At 46.6% G+C, this 19,919-nt stretch overlaps 1 protein-coding gene across 1 annotated transcript in view; it reads right to left on the minus strand.

The window, feature by feature from the left end:
- Nucleotides 1-2,806: 2,806 nt before the first annotated feature.
- Nucleotides 2,807-19,919, minus strand: part of ccnf (cyclin F) — a 55,387-nt gene continuing 38,274 nt past the window's right edge. Inside the window, exon 17 of the mRNA XM_063059504.1 lies at nucleotides 2,807-5,044. Coding sequence (XP_062915574.1) covers nucleotides 4,626-5,044 — 419 coding nt within the window. The 3' untranslated portion in view covers nucleotides 2,807-4,625. The remainder of the gene's footprint in view (nucleotides 5,045-19,919) is intronic.

Consider the following 19,919-nt stretch of genomic DNA (forward strand, 5'->3'; position numbering starts at 1 on the left):
AAACCGTCCCTCACTCATCCTCAATCACCCCTTCAAACCGTCCCTCACTCATCCTCAATCACCCCTTCAATCCGTCCCTCACTCATCCTCAATCACCCCTTCAAACCGTCCCTCACTCATCCTCAATCACCCCTTCAAACCGTCTCTCACTCATCCTCAATCACCCCTTCAAACCGTCCCTCACTCATCCTCAATCACCCCTTCAAACCGTCCCTCACTCATCCCCACTCACCCCTTCAAACCATCCGTCACTCATCCCCAATCACCCCTTCAATCCGTCCCTCACTCATCCTCAATCACCCCTTCAAACCGTCCCTCACTCATCCTCAATCACCCCTTCAAACCGTCCCTCACTCATCCCCACTCACCCCTTCAAACCGTCCCTCACTCATCCTCAATCACCCCTTCAATCCGTCCCTCACTCATCCTCAATCACCCCTTCAAACCGTCCCTCACTCATCCTCAATCACCCCTTCAAACCATCCCTCACTCATCCCCACTCACCCCTTCAAACCGTCCCTCACTCATCCCCACTCACCCCTTCAAACCACCCCTCAGTAATCCTGGTTTGGAGAACTGAGGTTACGAGGGTGAGGGATAATGGAGTTGAGCTATGTTTTCACAGAAAGGGAGAGCAGCCCATGGACAGAGAGTCAGATTATTGCTCCCATCTCTATAACAGGAGCAGAATTAGACCATTTGACCCATCAAGCCTGCTCCATCATTTCAATTTTCTTCTCAGCTCCAATCTCCTGCCTCTCCCCATGTCACTTCATGACCTGACCAATCAAGAATTCTATCAACCTCTGCCTTAAATATATTGGAGCACAATTGAGAGCATCCTGACTGGCTGCATCACTGCCTGGTATGGGAACTGTACTTCCCTCAATCGCAGGACTCTGCAGAGAGTGGTGCGGACAGCCCAGCACATCTGTAGATGTGAACTTCCCCTGATTCAGGACATTTACAAAGACAGGTGTGTAAAAAAGGCCCAAAGGATCATTGGGGACCCGAGTCACCCCAACCACAATCTATTCCAGCTGCTGCCATCCGGGAAACAGTACCGCAGCATAAAAGCCAGGACCAACAGACTCCGGGACAGCTTCTTCCACCAAGCCACCAGACTGATTAATTCACGCAGATACAATTGTATTTCTATATTATGTTGACTGTCCTGTTGTACATACTATTTATTACAAATTGCTATAAATTGCACATTTAGACGGAGATGTAACAAAGATTTTTACTCATGTATGTGAAGGACGCAAGTAATAATGTAAATTCAATAACTACTTGGCCTCCGCAGCTGCCCGTGGCAAAGAATTCCACAGATTCATCACTGGCTGAAGAAATTCCTCCCCATCTCAGTTCTAGATGGATGCCCTTCCATTCTGAGGCTGTGTCCTCTGGTCTTAGACTCTCCCACCATAGGGAACATCTTCTCCACATCCTCTCTATCAGGACTTTCACCATTCAATAGGTTTCAATGAGGTCACCCTCATTCTTCTGAATTCGTGAATACAGGCCAGGGCCATCAAACACTCTTCATACGACAAGCAATTCAATCCTGGAAACATTTTTGTGAACCTCCTTTGAACCATCTCCAGTTTCAGCACATCCTTTCTTACATAAGATGCCCAATACTCCAAGTCAGACTTCAGCAGTGCTTTATAAAGTCTCAACATTACATCCTTGCTTTTATATTCTAGTCCTCTTGAAATGAATGCTAACATCACATTTGCCTCTCTCACCACAGACTCAACTTGAAAATTAACCTTTAGGGAATCCCGCACAAGGACTCCCAAGTCCCTTTGCACATTTGTGTTTTCTCTCCATTTAGAAAATAGTCAACCCTTTCATTTATTCTACTAAAGTGCCTCATCATACACTTCCTGACACTGTATTCCATCTGCCACTTCTTTGCCCATTCTCCTAATCTGTCCAAGTCCTTCTGCAGCCTCTCTACTTTTTCAAAATTACCTGCCCCTCCACCCATCTTCGTATCATCTACAAACTTTGCAACAAAGCCATTAAATCCATCATAACGCAAAAATAATCTGTCCTAATACAGACCCCCGAGGAAAACCACTAGGCACTGGCAGCCAACCAGAAAAGGCCCCCTTATTTCCACTCGCTGCCTCCTGTCTATCAGCCATTCCTCTATCCACGTCTTTATCTTTCCTGTAATGCTAAGGAATTTTATATTGTTAAGCAGTCTCATGTGTGGCACCTTGTCAAAGGCCTTCTGAAAATCCAAGTACACAACATCAACTGATTCTCCTTTGACTATCCTATTTATTATTTCTTCAAAGAATTCCAACAGACTTGTCAGGCAAGATTTTCCCTTGAGGAAACCATGCTGACTATGCCTATTTTATCATGTGCCTTCAAGTACTCTAAAACCATATCCTTAACATTGACTTCAACATATTCTGAACCACTGAGGTTAGACTAACTGGCCTATAGTTAGTCTTTCTTCTGCCTCTCTCCCTTCTTGAAGAGCGGACTGATATTTGTAATTTTCCAGTCTTCTGGAACCATTCCAGAATCAATTTCTTCATATTCTCATTGACAAATTCTAACTCTAAAAAAAAACTGTATTTTGGAAGTTATTTTTGTAGGAAAAAATGTAGTTTGCTTCCCTTATCCTAGTGGTGCCCTTATTGCTCCCTACCTAGAACTACAGGATGTGGATTACAGTGTGACACATGAATTGATTACTTAGCTCAGTAGGAATCAAATTAAACCATAATGAAATCACAGTGATTGTTGTAAATACACAGACCATCACATCAGTTAACCACTTTGTAAAATATATCTTTACTTGTAACTCTGCATGTAAGGTGAACAGGTAGGCTTGCCAAAAATAAATGTAACAAACACTGACATTCACACATACTCAAGATGAAATATGTAGGTTTAAGCAACAGGGGTTCCACAGATGTAGTAAATTCAAGTAACACTTGTAAGATTTTGAATTACTTTGCCAGAGTCAAAAGTTTACCAGGTTTGACAGCTGCATTTTGTGTCAGGTCTGGTGTTTCTGGACCTAGAGTTTCTGCAACTAACAGATTGTTAATAAAGTTGACATTTAAAAACCGATAAGGAAACATTAAACTCAAGGCGGGGCATAATTCCACATTGATTCAATATAAAAGATAACAATATTTTATTCACTAACCAAAAAGATCAATAATAATTGTAAATTTTCCCCACAGAACCACTTGAAATTCCAAAGTGCCAACACATTTTCTACATCCAGACTCCTCATGTTAAAAAGGGTGAGATCACAAACCAGTCATTTAAATTTTTTTTTACAAAAATACATTGAATTTCATTTACAACAAAAACTAAGAAATGAAATGCATTTCAAATGTACTCAGTTGTCAACATAATCAAAAGTTTAAAAAACACTGAGTTTGGTTATACACTTGCTCGTTTTCTGGGGCCAGCTGCCCATCAAGTGTTAATTTGTTCTCTGCGATTTAAGCTATACATTTTTGTTTGCATATATGCTCCCTGAAAAAAGTTCTCCTACAACACATTGTTGTGCTGTATCTTTCATTTTCACAGTTTGCCGATATTCCAATTTTTGCAGTGATTATTTGCTGTCCATCAATAGCTTCGGCACAAACACACAGTAGGCTCCCATTTGATCAGTCTGCACACATTAATACGAGTTTCAAGTGCAGTTTCCCACCACACCTTCTCACATTGACAGAAACACAGCCAAGAAAAGCACTAAACTGACCATTTCCAAACATCAGACACTGTACAAACAGAACTTGCTCAGCATCAATTGCTAGCCCCAGCACTGTGGGGAAATGTAGTCCAGTTACAAGTCTAATCATCCTTGAATCAATGCATTGAAGTGGTTTTGTCAAACAGCTGTACACACGGTGTAACATCAAACAGAATGCACCTTAGTTTTAGTGTTGAACAGCTAGTGGTGACCCTTTTGAGTCTCCTAACATTGTCATTTCTCTTTAAAGGCAGTGGCAACTAACAAAGTGCTGTTTTGGTGCTATGAACCAAGGAATGGCAGCATTGACAGACAGGTTTTAGAAGGTTTGCTCAATGCAGGTACTAGCTTTTTACAGGGACATTTGCCATTGAAGACAAATGGAAACCAAATCATTGCCCAAACAGCCCCAAAGCCATACAGAACACCCGGATGTTAAATATAACAAACAAGATACCTATTGAGAGTTTACCTGGTGAAGTATCAGGCTTTATGGCCAATACTTTAGTACCCTTGATACGACTGGGCATTTGAGAAAGATGCACTTTGTACCAAATTATATAATCCTGAACTGTTTAACACTCAAGTGTAATGTTAGGCTGTAACTTGCAAACCAGACGAAACCGACACAAGTGTTTAAATGTAATGTTCCCAGTGTAACAGGGATGTAAACAGTAGCCTTAGCACCATTTCCAAAGCGACGCCAACAGGAAGGATCAAGTACAAAATAAATGCCATCCCCAAGTTGTATTGTAAAACATTTAGGACAATTCAGCACAGTTCATTCCCCTTCAGTTCTGAACTTGCTCAAATCTCACAACATAGTACAGAACCAATACTTCCAGATCAAATTCATTCCAATTGAAAAGCAATTCATTTTCTTTTAGACACTCAACTCCAAGTCTGAATCATCTTTGTCATGTTCTGCACCGTTCTTGCGTTTGATGGGCCTCCTACGAGAGGGCGGCAGCCGTTGCCCAGAGCCTTCAGGTTCTGGTTCATGGCCCAGGTGGAAGCATTGTGTACTACAGGAGGAAGGAGTTGCTTCAATGCGCTCCACTGCAGGAGACAGTCTCGAGATGGGTGGTAATGATTGGTGAGGGTCTGACGAGGACGGGCTTTCGCTGGTCACAGACAAGTACCCTGAGCTGAGCTCCCCCTGCAGATCTTGGGATTCACTCACTTTATGTCTGTGTGACGCTGGCAGTAGCTGGTCATCCATCAGGCTATACTCCGAACTCTCCTCACCTGTTGCTTCATAATTCTCACTGGTTGTAGCTGGGTCCTCCAGTCCAGCAATATCTACAAGAGATTATTAATTGAACATTGTAGACCAGCTGGTTAACTGCTTACAAAGAACATTAAATACAAGGAGAGGAAATATGAAGTGGCAGTGGGTTCTCTCAGCAATAGCAGTGTTAACAGATTTAAATCATGCAGAGTACACACACAGAATCCAAAGTGCCACTGAAACCTTAATTTAGAAACACAGATCAATCAAAAACAGACAGCATGAATTTAACAGAAGGTTCCACGAGGCACAACGACATTCTTTGCAAAGGGCTGAAGATGGCTATGTGTCTGATGTAGTCCATGTGGATTTTAGCAAAGTTTTTTACAAGTCCTCATATGGCGGGCTGGTCTAAGCAAAAGCCCAGTGGAGCCAAAACACTGTGGCAAAGGCAGGATAAAACACATAACGCATGATGACTGCACTGTGGTCTGAACATTTTTACCTGTGATGTTATTGGGTATCTGCCTGGTCCTTTTCTCTGTAACACAGCAAACAAATTTGACCCAAATCTCAGGGGCTGGGGCACCTTGGAGAACATTGCACACAAACAACCTTGTGTGGCTACTGTGACGAAGGAGGGTTACAAAAAGTACACGTAGACTAAGATGTTAACTGTCCTGTGCTGGCACCAGTGGGATCAGCAGTTGATCTGCCACCTGTCTTCAGGAGAGAGATAAGTAAGACAATGGAGCAGCATTTGGAAATGTTAATGAAGAGACGGGAGAGCTTAACGGAAGGAGACAGCGGTCTGGGAATTGTCAAGACTGGCTCCTCTTTGAACCCTGAACTGTTTGAAGTGATGGACAGACGATACCCCAGCAGGGGGATAAAAAGGGACAGGTTCGGTAAGGCAGGACACACACGACACAACGAGGTAACGAGACCCTGGAAGAGGTGCGCCTCCCACAAGTCGGTGGGAGTTTTGGAGGGCTGGTCGCGGGACCAGCCATAGATGCACAGGGTGGAAAGGTACGATCGGCGGGAACCTGGCATGTGTCTGCCCTTGCCTGGGTGCCAGGTTCACTGCAGAGGAACGATCGTATCTGAAACGGAGGGGTCACAGTCGGTGACCTCAGAAGACATTACAAAGGGCTCGCCCGAAAGCTGACTGTGAGGAATATCGAAGGTCTGTTTGGAATCCGACTTGAATATTCATTCGCTTTCGCTCTCTCTCTCCTTCCCCCCGCCGTCCACCGCTACGGCAGTGATTACTGGGAACTGAACTGAACTCCATTGAACTGAACTTTGCGTCACTTTGAAACTGGTCATTTACCCCTAGATGACGATAGAGCTTGATTGATCCTGATATCCTAATTCTGTGTACATGTGTGGTTATCATTGCTGAACTGTTGCATTTATTATCCTTTTGATTAGAGTACTGTGTTGCTTGTTTCTTTAATAAAACTTTCTTAGTTCTAGTAATCCAGACTACAACTGAGTGATCCATTTCTGCTGGTTTGGCAACCCAGTTACGGGGTACGTAACATAAGTGGGGTTCTCGTCCGCGATTTTGAACGCTAAATTTGGGACGGAGTAAATTGATTGGGTTAAAATTCCTGAAAGAAAGAAAAGACAAACAGCAGAAATGGAGGCTGAGGAATTTATAAAGGTGCCGACATTGGAGGCATTAGAGAATGCCAGGAAAGCGGAATTGGCAGCTGTGGCCAAATGGTTGAATCTTGTTAAGGGGAAGTTGACAATGAGGAGAGAGGAGATACACAGAGCTATCGTAGAGCACTATGTATCTAAAGGTGTGTTTCCCCAAGGGGAGCTGGAGGTGGTGTCTATTGAAAAACCTGCTGGAGACGCGGTACAGGTGCAGATTGAAAAACTGAGACTCGAGCATGAGTTCCGGGTACGGCAGCTAGAACCGAAGAGAAACAGTTAGAACGACGAGAAAGAGAGAGGCAATGGGAGCGAGAAGAGAGGCAGAGGGAAAGGGAATTCGAGCTGGAGAGGTTAAAGATGAGGGCAGAACAGGGACCCATGCCGAACCAAGGTGGAGGGTTCAGGGCGACCCAGGAGGTTAGGCTGGTTCCCCCATTTGACGATACCGATGTGGATCAGTACTTTCTCCATTTCGAAAAAGTTGCTGCAAGTCAGGACTGGCCGAGGGATAAGTGGGCTGTTTTGCTTCAGAGTGTACTTAAAGGAAAAGCCCAACAAGCTTACTCAGCTTTGTCCGCGGAAGATGTCCAGAGGTATGAGGTGGCGAAAGAGGCATCCTCAGGATTTATGAGTTGGTCCCGGAGGCATACCGGCAGAGATTCCGGAATGCGAGGAAGCAGTGGGACCGCACGTATTTAGAGTTTGCCCATGAGATGCAGACATATTGTGAGCGTTGGTGCGCCTCGAAGGGGGTAGATGGGGATTATGACAGACTGCTACAGCTGATCCTGACTGAGCAGTTTAAAGGTTGTGTCCCTGAGGGTATGAGACCCTACCTAGATGAGAAAGAGGCAGCCACGTTAGCCGCAACTGCTAAGTTAGCGGATGAGTACGCGTTGACGCATAAAATGAAGTTTGCCCTGAGTAAAGGCTACCAGAAGGGTCGTCAGGACGGCGGGGAGAGTCCGCCAGAAAAGTCAGAAAATAAGCTGGGGACTAGTGAGAAGGATAAGGTAGACCGGGAGCAGTCTGGTAGGAAGTCTCCTGGGGTCGTCTGTTATAATTGTGGGAAAGTTGGACACTTTGCGTCCAGGTGCTTTGCCCCAAAGAAGGAGACGAGGAAAGGTCTGCCAAAGTTCAGGAAGGGTGCGAGAGGTTTATCTCGGCCGGATTGGTGTCAGTGAAGGAGGAGTTAAAACCAGTTCCAGTGCGGATCTGGAGAGACACGGGAGCGTGTCAGTCATTGATATTGAAGAGTGTATTAGAGTTTAGCTCAGAGATCCAGACTGGGGAGGTCAGGGTCAGAGGTATTGGGGAAGGGACAGAGGCAGTCCCTTTGCACCAGATACACCCACAAAGCAACTTGGTCTCTGGACTAGTCACGATCGGGGTGAGGCCCGAATTACCGATGAAAGGCGTGGAAGTCTTGCTCGGTAATGACCTCGCCGGGGGAATTGTGTTCTCGACAGTGAGCTTGACAGGTCAGCCTGCCAGCATTGAGGCCCCGCCCATGGACTCACAGGTTCATCCCAGGGCTGCTGAAGTAAATTTAGCTGAGACGTTTCTGCCAGCCTTGTACGAGGAGGGGGTAGAAAGTGAAAAGAAGGAACGTAATGAAACAGGAGGAAGTGGGGAATTAAGGTAGATTTATCGGTAGAAAAGAAGGACTTTATACAGGTACAGGAGCGAGACGAGGAAACAGCTCTCTCTGAAGCAGGATTAAAAAGAGAGCCAGTAGGCTATTGTGTGGAGGAGGAGGTGCTAAGGAAGGAAGGGAGACCAAGTACCGCAGATGAGGGATGGGGGATGGTGCCAAAAATCTCTGGGGATGAGATTTTTAACCTGGCCCACAAGGTACCCCTCGGTGGACATTTTGAGGTGCTGAAGGAAACAGTCAGTGGAACCATGAAAGAGGTTTACTGGCTGCACAGGAGGAAGGATGTTATTGATTACGGCAGACGCGAACTGAGACGGTCACAGGCTTTTGATATGCTAACAAACCTAGTCTGTGTTAGCGCCGAAATCAATGAAGCTAGGGTCCCCCTGATAAGAAAAAAAAAACATTTTGACAAGGTGAGTATGGTATTGACCAGATGGGAGAAGGCTATTGTTTTGGCCAGTGCTGCTGATAAGGTCTCTCCCTTAATCCCCGAACAAAGCGACTCTTTAGGAGAAGTAATTAAACGGCTCGCACACGTGTGTTTGATTGTCCCGAGGCAATGCAAAGAACTGGGACGTTGGGTGGTGTTTTCACGCTAGGTCAGCCTAGTGAGCAACATCCCTATAGAATGAGTAATTCAGTGACAAAAGGGCTAACGAACACAGAAGTGTGTATTGGCGATGTGATATGGCTGTCTGAAGCCAGCTTGATAGTGAACCTTGAAAAAAATGAGTTCGGCCACTCGAAGGTCACTTATCTGGGAATTGTGGTAACACAGGGGCAGCTGGCAGCGATGCAAGCTATCTCTGACATCCCAACCCCAACAGACAAGAGGGCCCTCAGAAGGCTCTTGGAGATGGTGGGGTACTATAGGAAGTTTTGCAATAACTCTGTGGTTACTACCCCTCCCCCTCCTACTAAGCTCTTGCGAGAGAAAACTAAGTCGGGATGGGACGACCCTTGTTATCGTGGTCCGGGATGAAACCCAATGAGAGGTTACACTGATCGCAATTCATCAGTGTTTTCGGCCACTATGAAGTTTGCTAAATTGGAGCCTGGTTTAGGGGATTATTAATAACACATATAAAAGGAACAGAAAATGTAATTGCTGACTGTCCGTCAGATGGTGACAACTTAAAATTCTCTGTATTAGCCAAATAGCTGATGAAGATGTATATTTGTGTGTATCTAATAATGTATTCATGTTTGTAATTTTTACCCCGGTAAAAATCCTTAAAGGAGAGGGGTGTGACGAAAGAGGGTTACAAAAGTACACATAGATGTAGACTATGTTAACTGTTAACTGTCCTGTGCTGGCACCAGTGGGATCAGCAGTTGATCTGCCACCTGTCTTCAGGAGAGAGATAAGTAAGACAATGGAGCAGCATTTGGAAATGTTAATGAAGAGACGGGAGAGCTTAACGGAAGGAGACAGCGGTCTGGGAATTGTCAAGACCGGCTCCTCTTTGAACCCTGAACTGTTTGAAGTGATGGACAGACGATACCCCAGCAGGGGGATAAAAAGGGACAGGTTCGCTAAGGCAAGACACACACGACACCCCGAGGTAACGAGACCCTGGAAGCGGTGCGCCTCCCACAAGTCGGTGGGAGTTTTGGAGGGCTGGTCGCAGGACCAGCCATAGATGCAAAGGGTGGAAAGATACGGTCGGCGGGAACCTGGCGTGTGTCCGCCCTTGCCTGGGTGCCAGGTTCACCGCAGAGGAACGATCGTATCTGAAACGGAGGGGTCACAGTCGGTGACCTCAGAAGACATTACAAAGGGCTCGCCCGAAAGCTGACTGTGAGGAATATTGAAGGTCTGTTTGGAATCCGACTTGAATATTCATTCGCTTTCGCTCTCTCTCTCCTTCCCCCCCCATCCACCGCCACGGCAGTGATTACTGTGAACTGAACTGAACTCCATTGAACTGAATTTTGCGTCACTTTGAAACTGGTCATTTACCCCTAGACGACGATAGAGCCTGATTGATGCTGTTATCCTAATTCTGTGTACACATGTGTTTATCATTGCTGAACTGTTGCATTTATTATCCTTTTGGTTAGAGTACTGTGTTACTTATTTCTTTAATAAAACTTTCTTAGTTCCAGTAATCCAGACTCCAACTGAGTGATCCATTTCTGCTGGCTTGGCAACCCAGTTACGGGGTACGTAACACTACAGAGCAAAAAGGTGACAGATATTGATGATTGGTGAGTTAGGCAAAGAAGAAATTGAAAAGTAGGGAACTGTGTGAGGTGCAACAGGGCAACAAGATGGTCAATAAATGATGTGGAGGCACAGATTGTCTGCAGATTGGTAAAGTTAGCAATAAGGGGTAGGGGTTTACTTTCCCACACAGAGGAACAGAATGAAATCAGCTCTCCATACAACACCAACTCCAGCTCAACCACCACCCACAGCTCTCCATACAACACCAACTACAGCTCAAACACCACCCACAGCTCTCCATACACCAACTCCAGCTCAAACACCACCCACAGCTCTCCATACAACACCAACTCCAGCTCAAACACCACACACAGCTCTCCATACACTAACTCCAGCTCAAACACCACCCACAGCTCTCCATACAACACCAACTCCAGCTCAAACACCACACACAGCTCTCCCTACACTAACTCCAGCTCAAACACCACCCACAGCTCTCCATACAACACCAACTCCAGCTCATACACTACCCACAGCTCTCCATACTACACCAACTCCAGCTCAAACACCACACACAGCTCTCCATACAACACCAACTCCAGCTCAAACACCACCCACAGCTCTCCATACAACACCAACTCCAGCTCAAACACCACCCACAGCTCTCCATACAACACCAACTTCAGCTCAAACACCACCCACAGCTCTCCATACAACACCAACTCCAGCTCAAACACCACCCACAGCTCTCCATACAACACCAACTCCAGCTCAAACACCACCCACAGCTCTCCATACAACACCAACTCCAGCTCAAACACCACCCACAGCTCTCCATACAACACCAACTTCAGCTCAAACACCACCCACAGCTCTCCATACAACACCAACTCCAGCTCAAACACCACCCACAGCTCTCCATACAACACCAACTCCAGCTCAAACACCACCCACAGCTCTCCATACAACACCAACTTCAGCTCAAACACCACCCACAGCTCTCCATACAACACCAACTCCAGCTCAAACACCACCCACAGCTCTCCATACAACACCAACTCCAGCTCAAACACCACCCACAGCTCTCCATACACTAACTCCAGCTCAAACACCACCCACAGCTCTCCATACAACACCAACTCCAGCTCAAACACCACCCACAGCTCTCCATACAACACTAACTCCAGCTCAAACACCACCCACAGCTCTCCATACAACACCAACTCCAGCTCATACACTACCCACAGCTCTCCATACTACACCAACTCCAGCTCAAACACCACACACAGCTCTCCATACAACACCAACTCCAGCTCAAACACCACCCACAGCTCTCCATACAACACCAACTCCAGCTCAAACACCACCCACAGCTCTCCATACAACACCAACTTCAGCTCAAACACCACCCACAGCTCTCCATACAACACCAACTCCAGCTCAACCCACAGCTCTCCATACAACACCAACTCCAGCTCAAACACCACCCACAGCTCTCCATACTACACCAACTCCAGCTCAAACACCACCCACAGCTCTCAATACAACACCAACTCCAGCTCAAACACCACCCACAGCTCTCCATACAACACCAACTTCAGCTCAAACACCACCCACAGCTCTCCATACTACACCAACTCCAGCTCAAACACCACCCACAGCTCTCCATACAACACCAACTCCAGCTCAAACACCACCCACAGCTCTCCATACAACACCAACTCCAGCTCAAACACCACCCACAGCTCTCCATATAACACCAACTCCAGCTCAAACACCACCCACAGCTCTCCATACAACACCAACTCCAGCTCAAACACCACCCACAGCTCTCCATACAACACCAACTCCAGCTCAAACACCACCCACAGCTCTCCATACAACACCAACTCCAGCTCAAACACCACCCACAGCTCTCCATACAACACCAACTCCAGCTCAAACACCACCCACAGCTCTCCATACAACACCAACTCCAGCTCAAACACCACCCACAGCTCTCCATACAACACCAACTCCAGCTCAAACACTACCCACAGCTCTCCATACAACACCAACTCCAGCTCAAACACCACCCACAGCTCTCCATACAACACCAACTACAGCTCAAACACCACCCACAGCTCTCCATACAACACCAACTCCAGCTCAAACACCACCCACAGCTCTCCATACACTAACTCCAGCTCAAACACCACCCACAGCTCGCCATACAACACCAACTCCAGCTCAAACACCACCCACAGCTCTCCATACACGAACTCCAGCTCAAACACCACCCACAGCTCTCCATACACTAACTCCAGCTCAAACACCACCCACAGCTCTCCATACAACACCAACTCCAGCTCAAACACCACACACAGCTCTCCATACAACACCAACTCCAGCTCAAACACCACACACAGCTCTCCATACAACACCAACTCCAGCTCAAACACCACACACAGCTCTCCATACAACACCAACTCCAGCTCAAACACCACCCACAGCTCTCCATACACTAACTCCAGCTCAAACACCACCCACAGCTCTCCATACAACACCAACTCCAGCTCAAACACCACCCACAGCTCTCCATACAACACTAACTCCAGCTCAAACACCACCCACAGCTCTCCATACAACACCAACTCCAGCTCATACACTACCCACAGCTCTCCATACTACACCAACTCCAGCTCAAACACCACACACAGCTCTCCATACAACACCAACTCCAGCTCAAACACCACCCACAGCTCTCCATACAACACCAACTCCAGCTCAAACACCACCCACAGCTCTCCATACAACACCAACTTCAGCTCAAACACCACCCACAGCTCTCCATACAACACCAACTCCAGCTCAACCCACAGCTCTCCATACAACACCAACTCCAGCTCAAACACCACCCACAGCTCTCCATACTACACCAACTCCAGCTCAAACACCACCCACAGCTCTCAATACAACACCAACTCCAGCTCAAACACCACCCACAGCTCTCCATACAACACCAACTTCAGCTCAAACACCACCCACAGCTCTCCATACTACACCAACTCCAGCTCAAACACCACCCACAGCTCTCCATACAACACCAACTCCAGCTCAAACACCACCCACAGCTCTCCATACAACACCAACTCCAGCTCAAACACCACCCACAGCTCTCCATATAACACCAACTCCAGCTCAAACACCACCCACAGCTCTCCATACAACACCAACTCCAGCTCAAACACCACCCACAGCTCTCCATACAACACCAACTCCAGCTCAAACACCACCCACAGCTCTCCATACAACACCAACTCCAGCTCAAACACCACCCACAGCTCTCCATACAACACCAACTCCAGCTCAAACACCACCCACAGCTCTCCATACAACACCAACTCCAGCTCAAACACCACCCACAGCTCTCCATACAACACCAACTCCAGCTCAAACACTACCCACAGCTCTCCATACAACACCAACTCCAGCTCAAACACCACCCACAGCTCTCCATACAACACCAACTACAGCTCAAACACCACCCACAGCTCTCCATACAACACCAACTCCAGCTCAAACACCACCCACAGCTCTCCATACACTAACTCCAGCTCAAACACCACCCACAGCTCGCCATACAACACCAACTCCAGCTCAAACACCACCCACAGCTCTCCATACACCAACTCCAGCTCAAACACCACCCACAGCTCTCCATACACTAACTCCAGCTCAAACACCACCCACAGCTCTCCATACAACACCAACTCCAGCTCAAACACCACACACAGCTCTCCATACAACACCAACTCCAGCTCAAACACCACACACAGCTCTCCATACAACACCAACTCCAGCTCAAACACCACACACAGCTCTCCATACAACACCAACTCCAGCTCAAACACCACCCACAGCTCTCCATACAACACCAACTCCAGCTCAAACACCACCCACAGCTCTCCATACAACACCAACTCCAGCTCAAACACCACCCACAGCTCTCCATACAACACCAACTACAGCTCTGGTTGCCACTCCACATGAAGAGAAAACTGGAGTGAGCGTGTAGAGAGATTTAGGGATTTGCTAGTTCTGAGAAAATAAGTATAGAGAAAGACTTGACTTGCTGTGTTGTTTGTGTTCTTTGGAACAGTGGCATCTCAGAGGATTGCAGACATACACCTCACCGGATTCCACTCAGGAAACGTGAGGGATGTCGAGACTGAAGTAATGGAAAAGGAAGCATCGGTCAGTTACAGGCAAAACACCATAAAGCATAGGAGCAGCATTAGGCTATTTGGTGTATCAAGTCTGCTCCACCATTCCATCACAACTGATTTATTATCCCTCACAACCTCATTCTCCTACCTTCTCCCTGTAACCTTTGACACCGACTAATCAAGAACCTATCAACCTCCACTTTAAATATACCCAATGACTTAGCCTCCACAGCTGTCCATGGCAATAAATTCCAGATTCACCACCATTTAGCTAAAGAAATTCCTCCTCATCTCTGTTCTAAATGGACGTCCCTCTATTCTGAGGCTGTACCCTCTGGTTCTAGACTGCCGCACCATTGGAAACTTCCTCTCCATATTCAATCCATCTAGATCTTGTTTTAAGTGGGATCAAGTGAATCCCAGGTGTACAGGGAATGCAGGAGAGTACTCAGGAAGGAAGTTAGGAGAGGAGAAAGGGGCAGAGAAGATCAAGGAAAATCCAAAGTAAGTTAATGTACACAAGAGAAAAAAGTAAATAGTGAAAGAATAGAGCTCTCAAAGACCTTTGTGTGAAGTACAGGAGATGGGTGAGATCCTCAATAAACGGTGAAGCTCATGAAGACTTCAGAGCTTAAGATAGTAAATGGGCAAGTCTACATTCCAGCCTCCTCAGGAGTACTGGATGTCTGAAATCACAGACGACAGATCTAGGGCCTGATCAAGTATACGCAGAAGCACTGAGAAACGGGAAAGAATTTTTATTTTTTATTTAATGATATAGCACAGAGTAGGCCTTCTGTCCCTTCGAGCCACTCTGCACCAGCAACTCGACAAATACAATTAACCCTAGCCTAATCACCGGACAATTTACAATCACCAATTAATCTACCCGGTATATCCTTGGATTGTGGGAGGAAACCAGAGCACCTGGAAAAAGCCAACACGTTCCACAGGGAGGACGTACAGAGACTCCTTACAGAACGGCGTTCAATAGAACTCTGAACTCCGGAACATTCCAAGCTGTAATATTGTTACACTAACCACTATACTATCATGGCTTCACTTCCTGTGTAAAGGCACTTCTCAGGGCCCTTTAAGTTGAGGGAGTCCTAGCTGGGATAGGTGCATCATCCTAGTTGTGGGAGCGTTAGGGGCTGGGGCGAGGGTGGAGTCCTAGTTGTGGGAGCGTTAGGGGCTGGGGCGAGGGTGGAGCCCTAGCTGGGATAGGTGCATCATTATTAATGACAGGTAAAGTACTGGAAGACTGCAGTATGGTCAATGCTGTGTCTTTATTTTAGTGTCACCAAGAAAAAACAGGGAACTTTGAATCAGTAAGTCTAACATGTCAGAATCAGGTTTATTATCACTGGCACGTGTCGTGAAATTTAACTTAGCAGCAGCAGTTCATGATAATATTTAGAGAAAAAAAATCAATTATAGTGAGCACATATATCTATATTAAATAGATTAAAAATAGTTCAGAAACAGAAATAATATGTATTAAAAGTGAGGCAGTGTTCATGGGTTCAATGTCCATTTATGAATCATATGACAGAGGGGAAGAAGTTCTGCCTGAATCACTGATTGTATTCCTTCAGGGTTTCCTGACGGTAACAATGAGAAGAGGGCATGCCCTGGGTGACAGGGTCCTTAATAATGGAAGTTGCCTTTCTGAGGCATCGCTCCTTGAAGATGTCTTGTACTATGGAGGCTGGTACCCAAGATGGAGCTGACTAATTTTACGACTTTCTGTAGCTTCTTTTGGTCCTGAGTAGTAGCAACCCCCCCACCCAAGGACCAGAGAGAGATGCAGCCTGTCAGAATGCTCTCCACGGTACATCTATAGAAGTTTGAGTGTTTTAGTTAACAAACCAGATCTCTTCAAACTCCTAATGAAATATAGCTGCTGTCTTGCCTTATAGTTGCAATGATATGTTGGAACCAGGTTAGATCCTCAGAGATCCTGACACCCAGGAACTTGAAACTGCTCACTCTTTCCACTTCTGATCCCTCTATGAGGATTGGTTGGTGTTCCCTCATCTTATCCTCCCTGAAGTCCACTACTAACTCTTCCGTCTTACTGATGTTGAGTGCCAGGTTGTTGCTGTGACACCACAGAACTAGCTGGTATATCTTGCTCCTGTATGCCCTCTCATCTCCAGCTGAGATTCTACCAACAATGTCAAGTCAAATTTATCTATATTGCACATTCAAAAAACAACCCACATTGACCAAAGTGCTGTACAGATCAGAGCAAGAAACAAAGACATAACCAACAAGGCAAACAGCTTATAGACACAAAAGAAACAACACAGGGGCCTAGGCACAAGCCAAAAATCAGCCACATCAGGAGGATTCAAACGCTGGTGAATAAAAGTAAGTTTTGAGCCTGGATTTAAAAGAGTCGACGGAGGGGGCAGATCTGATAGGGAGGGGAATGCTGTTCCACAGTCTAGGGGCTACAACAGCAAAGGCGCGGTCACCCCTGAACTGAAGTTTAGATTGCGGGAGAGCCAGGAGCTCCAAGTCAGCCGACCTGAGGGACCTGGAAGTAGAATAAGGGGTTAGAAGGTCTGTGATATAAGGGGGGGCCAGCCCATTTAGGGCTTTAGAAACAAACAGGAGGATCTTAAAATCAATTCTGAACCGTACTGGCAGCCAGTGGAGGGAGGCCAGGATAGGAGTAATATGGTCCCTCTTTCGGGCACCTGTCAGGAGCCTGGCTGCGGCGTTCTGGACCAGTTGCAGGCAGGACAGGAACGACTGACTAATCCCAGTATACAGGGAGTTGGAGTAGTCCAAGCGGGAGGATATAAGGGCGTGGATGACTTTCTCAAGATCTTTGAGAGAGAGAAACTGCTTGATTTTGGCAATAGTATGAAGCTGGAAAAAAAACTGGCTTTTACTACTGCATTAACTTGCTTGTCAAACTTAAAGGTGGAATCAAATATCACACCAAGGGATTTAACAATGGTTGTATTATCACTAAATTTATAGATGGCATTTGAGCTTTACTTAGCCATGCAGTCCTGGGTATAGAGAGAGTAGAGCAGTGGGCCAAGCACACACCCCTGAGGTGCGCCAGTGTTGACCATCAGCGAGGAGGAGATATCATCACCAATCGTCACAGACTGTGGTCTTTCAGTTAGGAAGCTGAGGATCCAGTTGCAGAGGGAGGTATAGAGAACCAGGTTCTGTAACTTATCAATCAGGATTATGGGAGTGATGGTGTTAAATGCTGAGCTATAGTCAATGAACAGCATCCTGACGTAGGTGTTTGTATTGTCCAGGTGATCCAAGGCCGTGTGAGGAGCCAGTGAGATTGCGTCTGCTGTAGACCTATTATGGCAATAGGCAAATTACAGGGGACCCAGTCCTTGTTGAGGCAGGAATTCATTCTAGCCATGACAAACCTCTCAAAGCATTTCATCACCATAGATGTGAGCGCTACTGGTAAGTAAGGCTAGTTACCAGAAAGGTAAGATATACAAGCATTTGGAAAGACAGGTGTCCGTTAGGGATAGCCAGCAGGGCTTTGTACGTGGAAGATCACATCCCAAGAATGAGGCTTTTCATTCCAGGACGAGAGAGATGTCCTCCTTTTTTAAAGGGGCTTCCCTTCCTCCACCAACAACACTGCTCTCAAACGCATCTCCCCCATTTCACGTACATCTGCTCTCGCTCCATCCTCCTGTCACCCCACTAGGAATAGGGTTCCCCTGAATCTCACCTACCACTCCACCTGCCTCTGGGTCCAACATATTATTCTCTGTAACTTCCGCCACCTCCAACAGGATCCCACCACTAAGCACATCTTTCCCTCCCCCTCCCATCTGCTTTCCGCAGGGATTGCTCCCTACGTGACTCCCTTGTCCATTCGTCCCCCCCCCATCCCTCCCCACTGATCTCCCTCCTGGCACTTATCCTTATAAGTGGAACAAGTGCTACACATGCCCTTACACTTCCTCCCTCACCACCATTCAGGGCCCCAGACAGTCTTTCCAGGTGAGGCGACACTTCACCTGTGAGTCGGCTGGGGTGATATACTGCGTCCGGTGCTCCCGATGTGGCCTTCTATATATTGGCGAGACCCGACGCAGACTGGGAGATCGATTTGCTGAAAACCTACGCTCTGTCCGCCAGAGAAAGCAGGATCTCCCAATGGCCACACATTTTAAATTCCACATCCCATTCCAATTCTGATATGTCTATCCACGGCCTCTTCTACTGTAAAGATGAAGCCACACTCAGGTTGGAGGAACAACACCTTATATTCTGTCTGGGTAGCCTCCAACCTGATGGCATGAACATTGGCTTCTCTAACTTCCGCTAATGCCCCACCTCCCCCTCGTACCCCATCCGTTATTTATTTATATACACACATTCTTTCTCTCACTCTCCTTTTTCTCCCTCTGGTCCTCTCACTATACCCCTTGCCCATCCTCTGGGCTTCCCCCCTCCCCCTTTTCCTTCTCCCTGGGCCTTCTGTCCCATGATCCTCTCGTATCCCTTTTGCCAATCACCTGTCCAGCTCTTGGCTCCATCCCTCCCCCTCCTGTCTTCTCCCATCATTTTGGATCTCCCCCTCCCCCTCCCCCTTTCAAATCTCTTACTAACTCTTCCTTCAGTTAGTCCTGACGAAGGGTCTCAGCCCGAAACGTTGACTGTACCTTCTTCCTAGAGATGCTGCCTGGCCTGCTGCGTTCACCAGCAACTTTGATGTGTGTTGCTTGAAATTCCAGTGTCTGCAGATTTCCTCGTGTTTACGTTTTTAAATCCCAAGAATATGATTGAGTCTTTTGAATTAGTAACTGAGAAGGTCGATGAGGTTGGGAGGTAAATCAGAAAGGCCTCTGATAAGGTTCTGCACAGTGGGCTGCTCTAGAAGGGTAGATCACATGGGATCCAGGGAGATTTGAGTAACTGGAAATACAATTGGTCTGAAGGCAAGAAGCAGAAGGTGATGGTGGAAGATTGTTTCTCATACTGGAGACCCCTGACTAGCGGAGTTTCCTAGGGCTGGTGCTGGTGGCTGGCATCTGTATCAATGATACGAATTGAGTTAAGCTTGGGTTGCAAGATTGCAGATGATAATAAAATGGGTGGTATTGTTGATAGTGAAGATGGTTATCGGTATTTGCAGAGGGATATTGATCAGTTGAATAAATGGGCCAACAAATAGCAAATGGAGTTTAATTTGGGTAACTTAGATGTTAAATGTGTTCAGGCCACATATA

Source organism: Mobula hypostoma, chromosome 9 (assembly GCF_963921235.1).
Source record: "Mobula hypostoma chromosome 9, sMobHyp1.1, whole genome shotgun sequence".
In the NCBI taxonomy this organism is placed as follows: Eukaryota; Metazoa; Chordata; class Chondrichthyes; order Myliobatiformes; family Myliobatidae; genus Mobula; species Mobula hypostoma.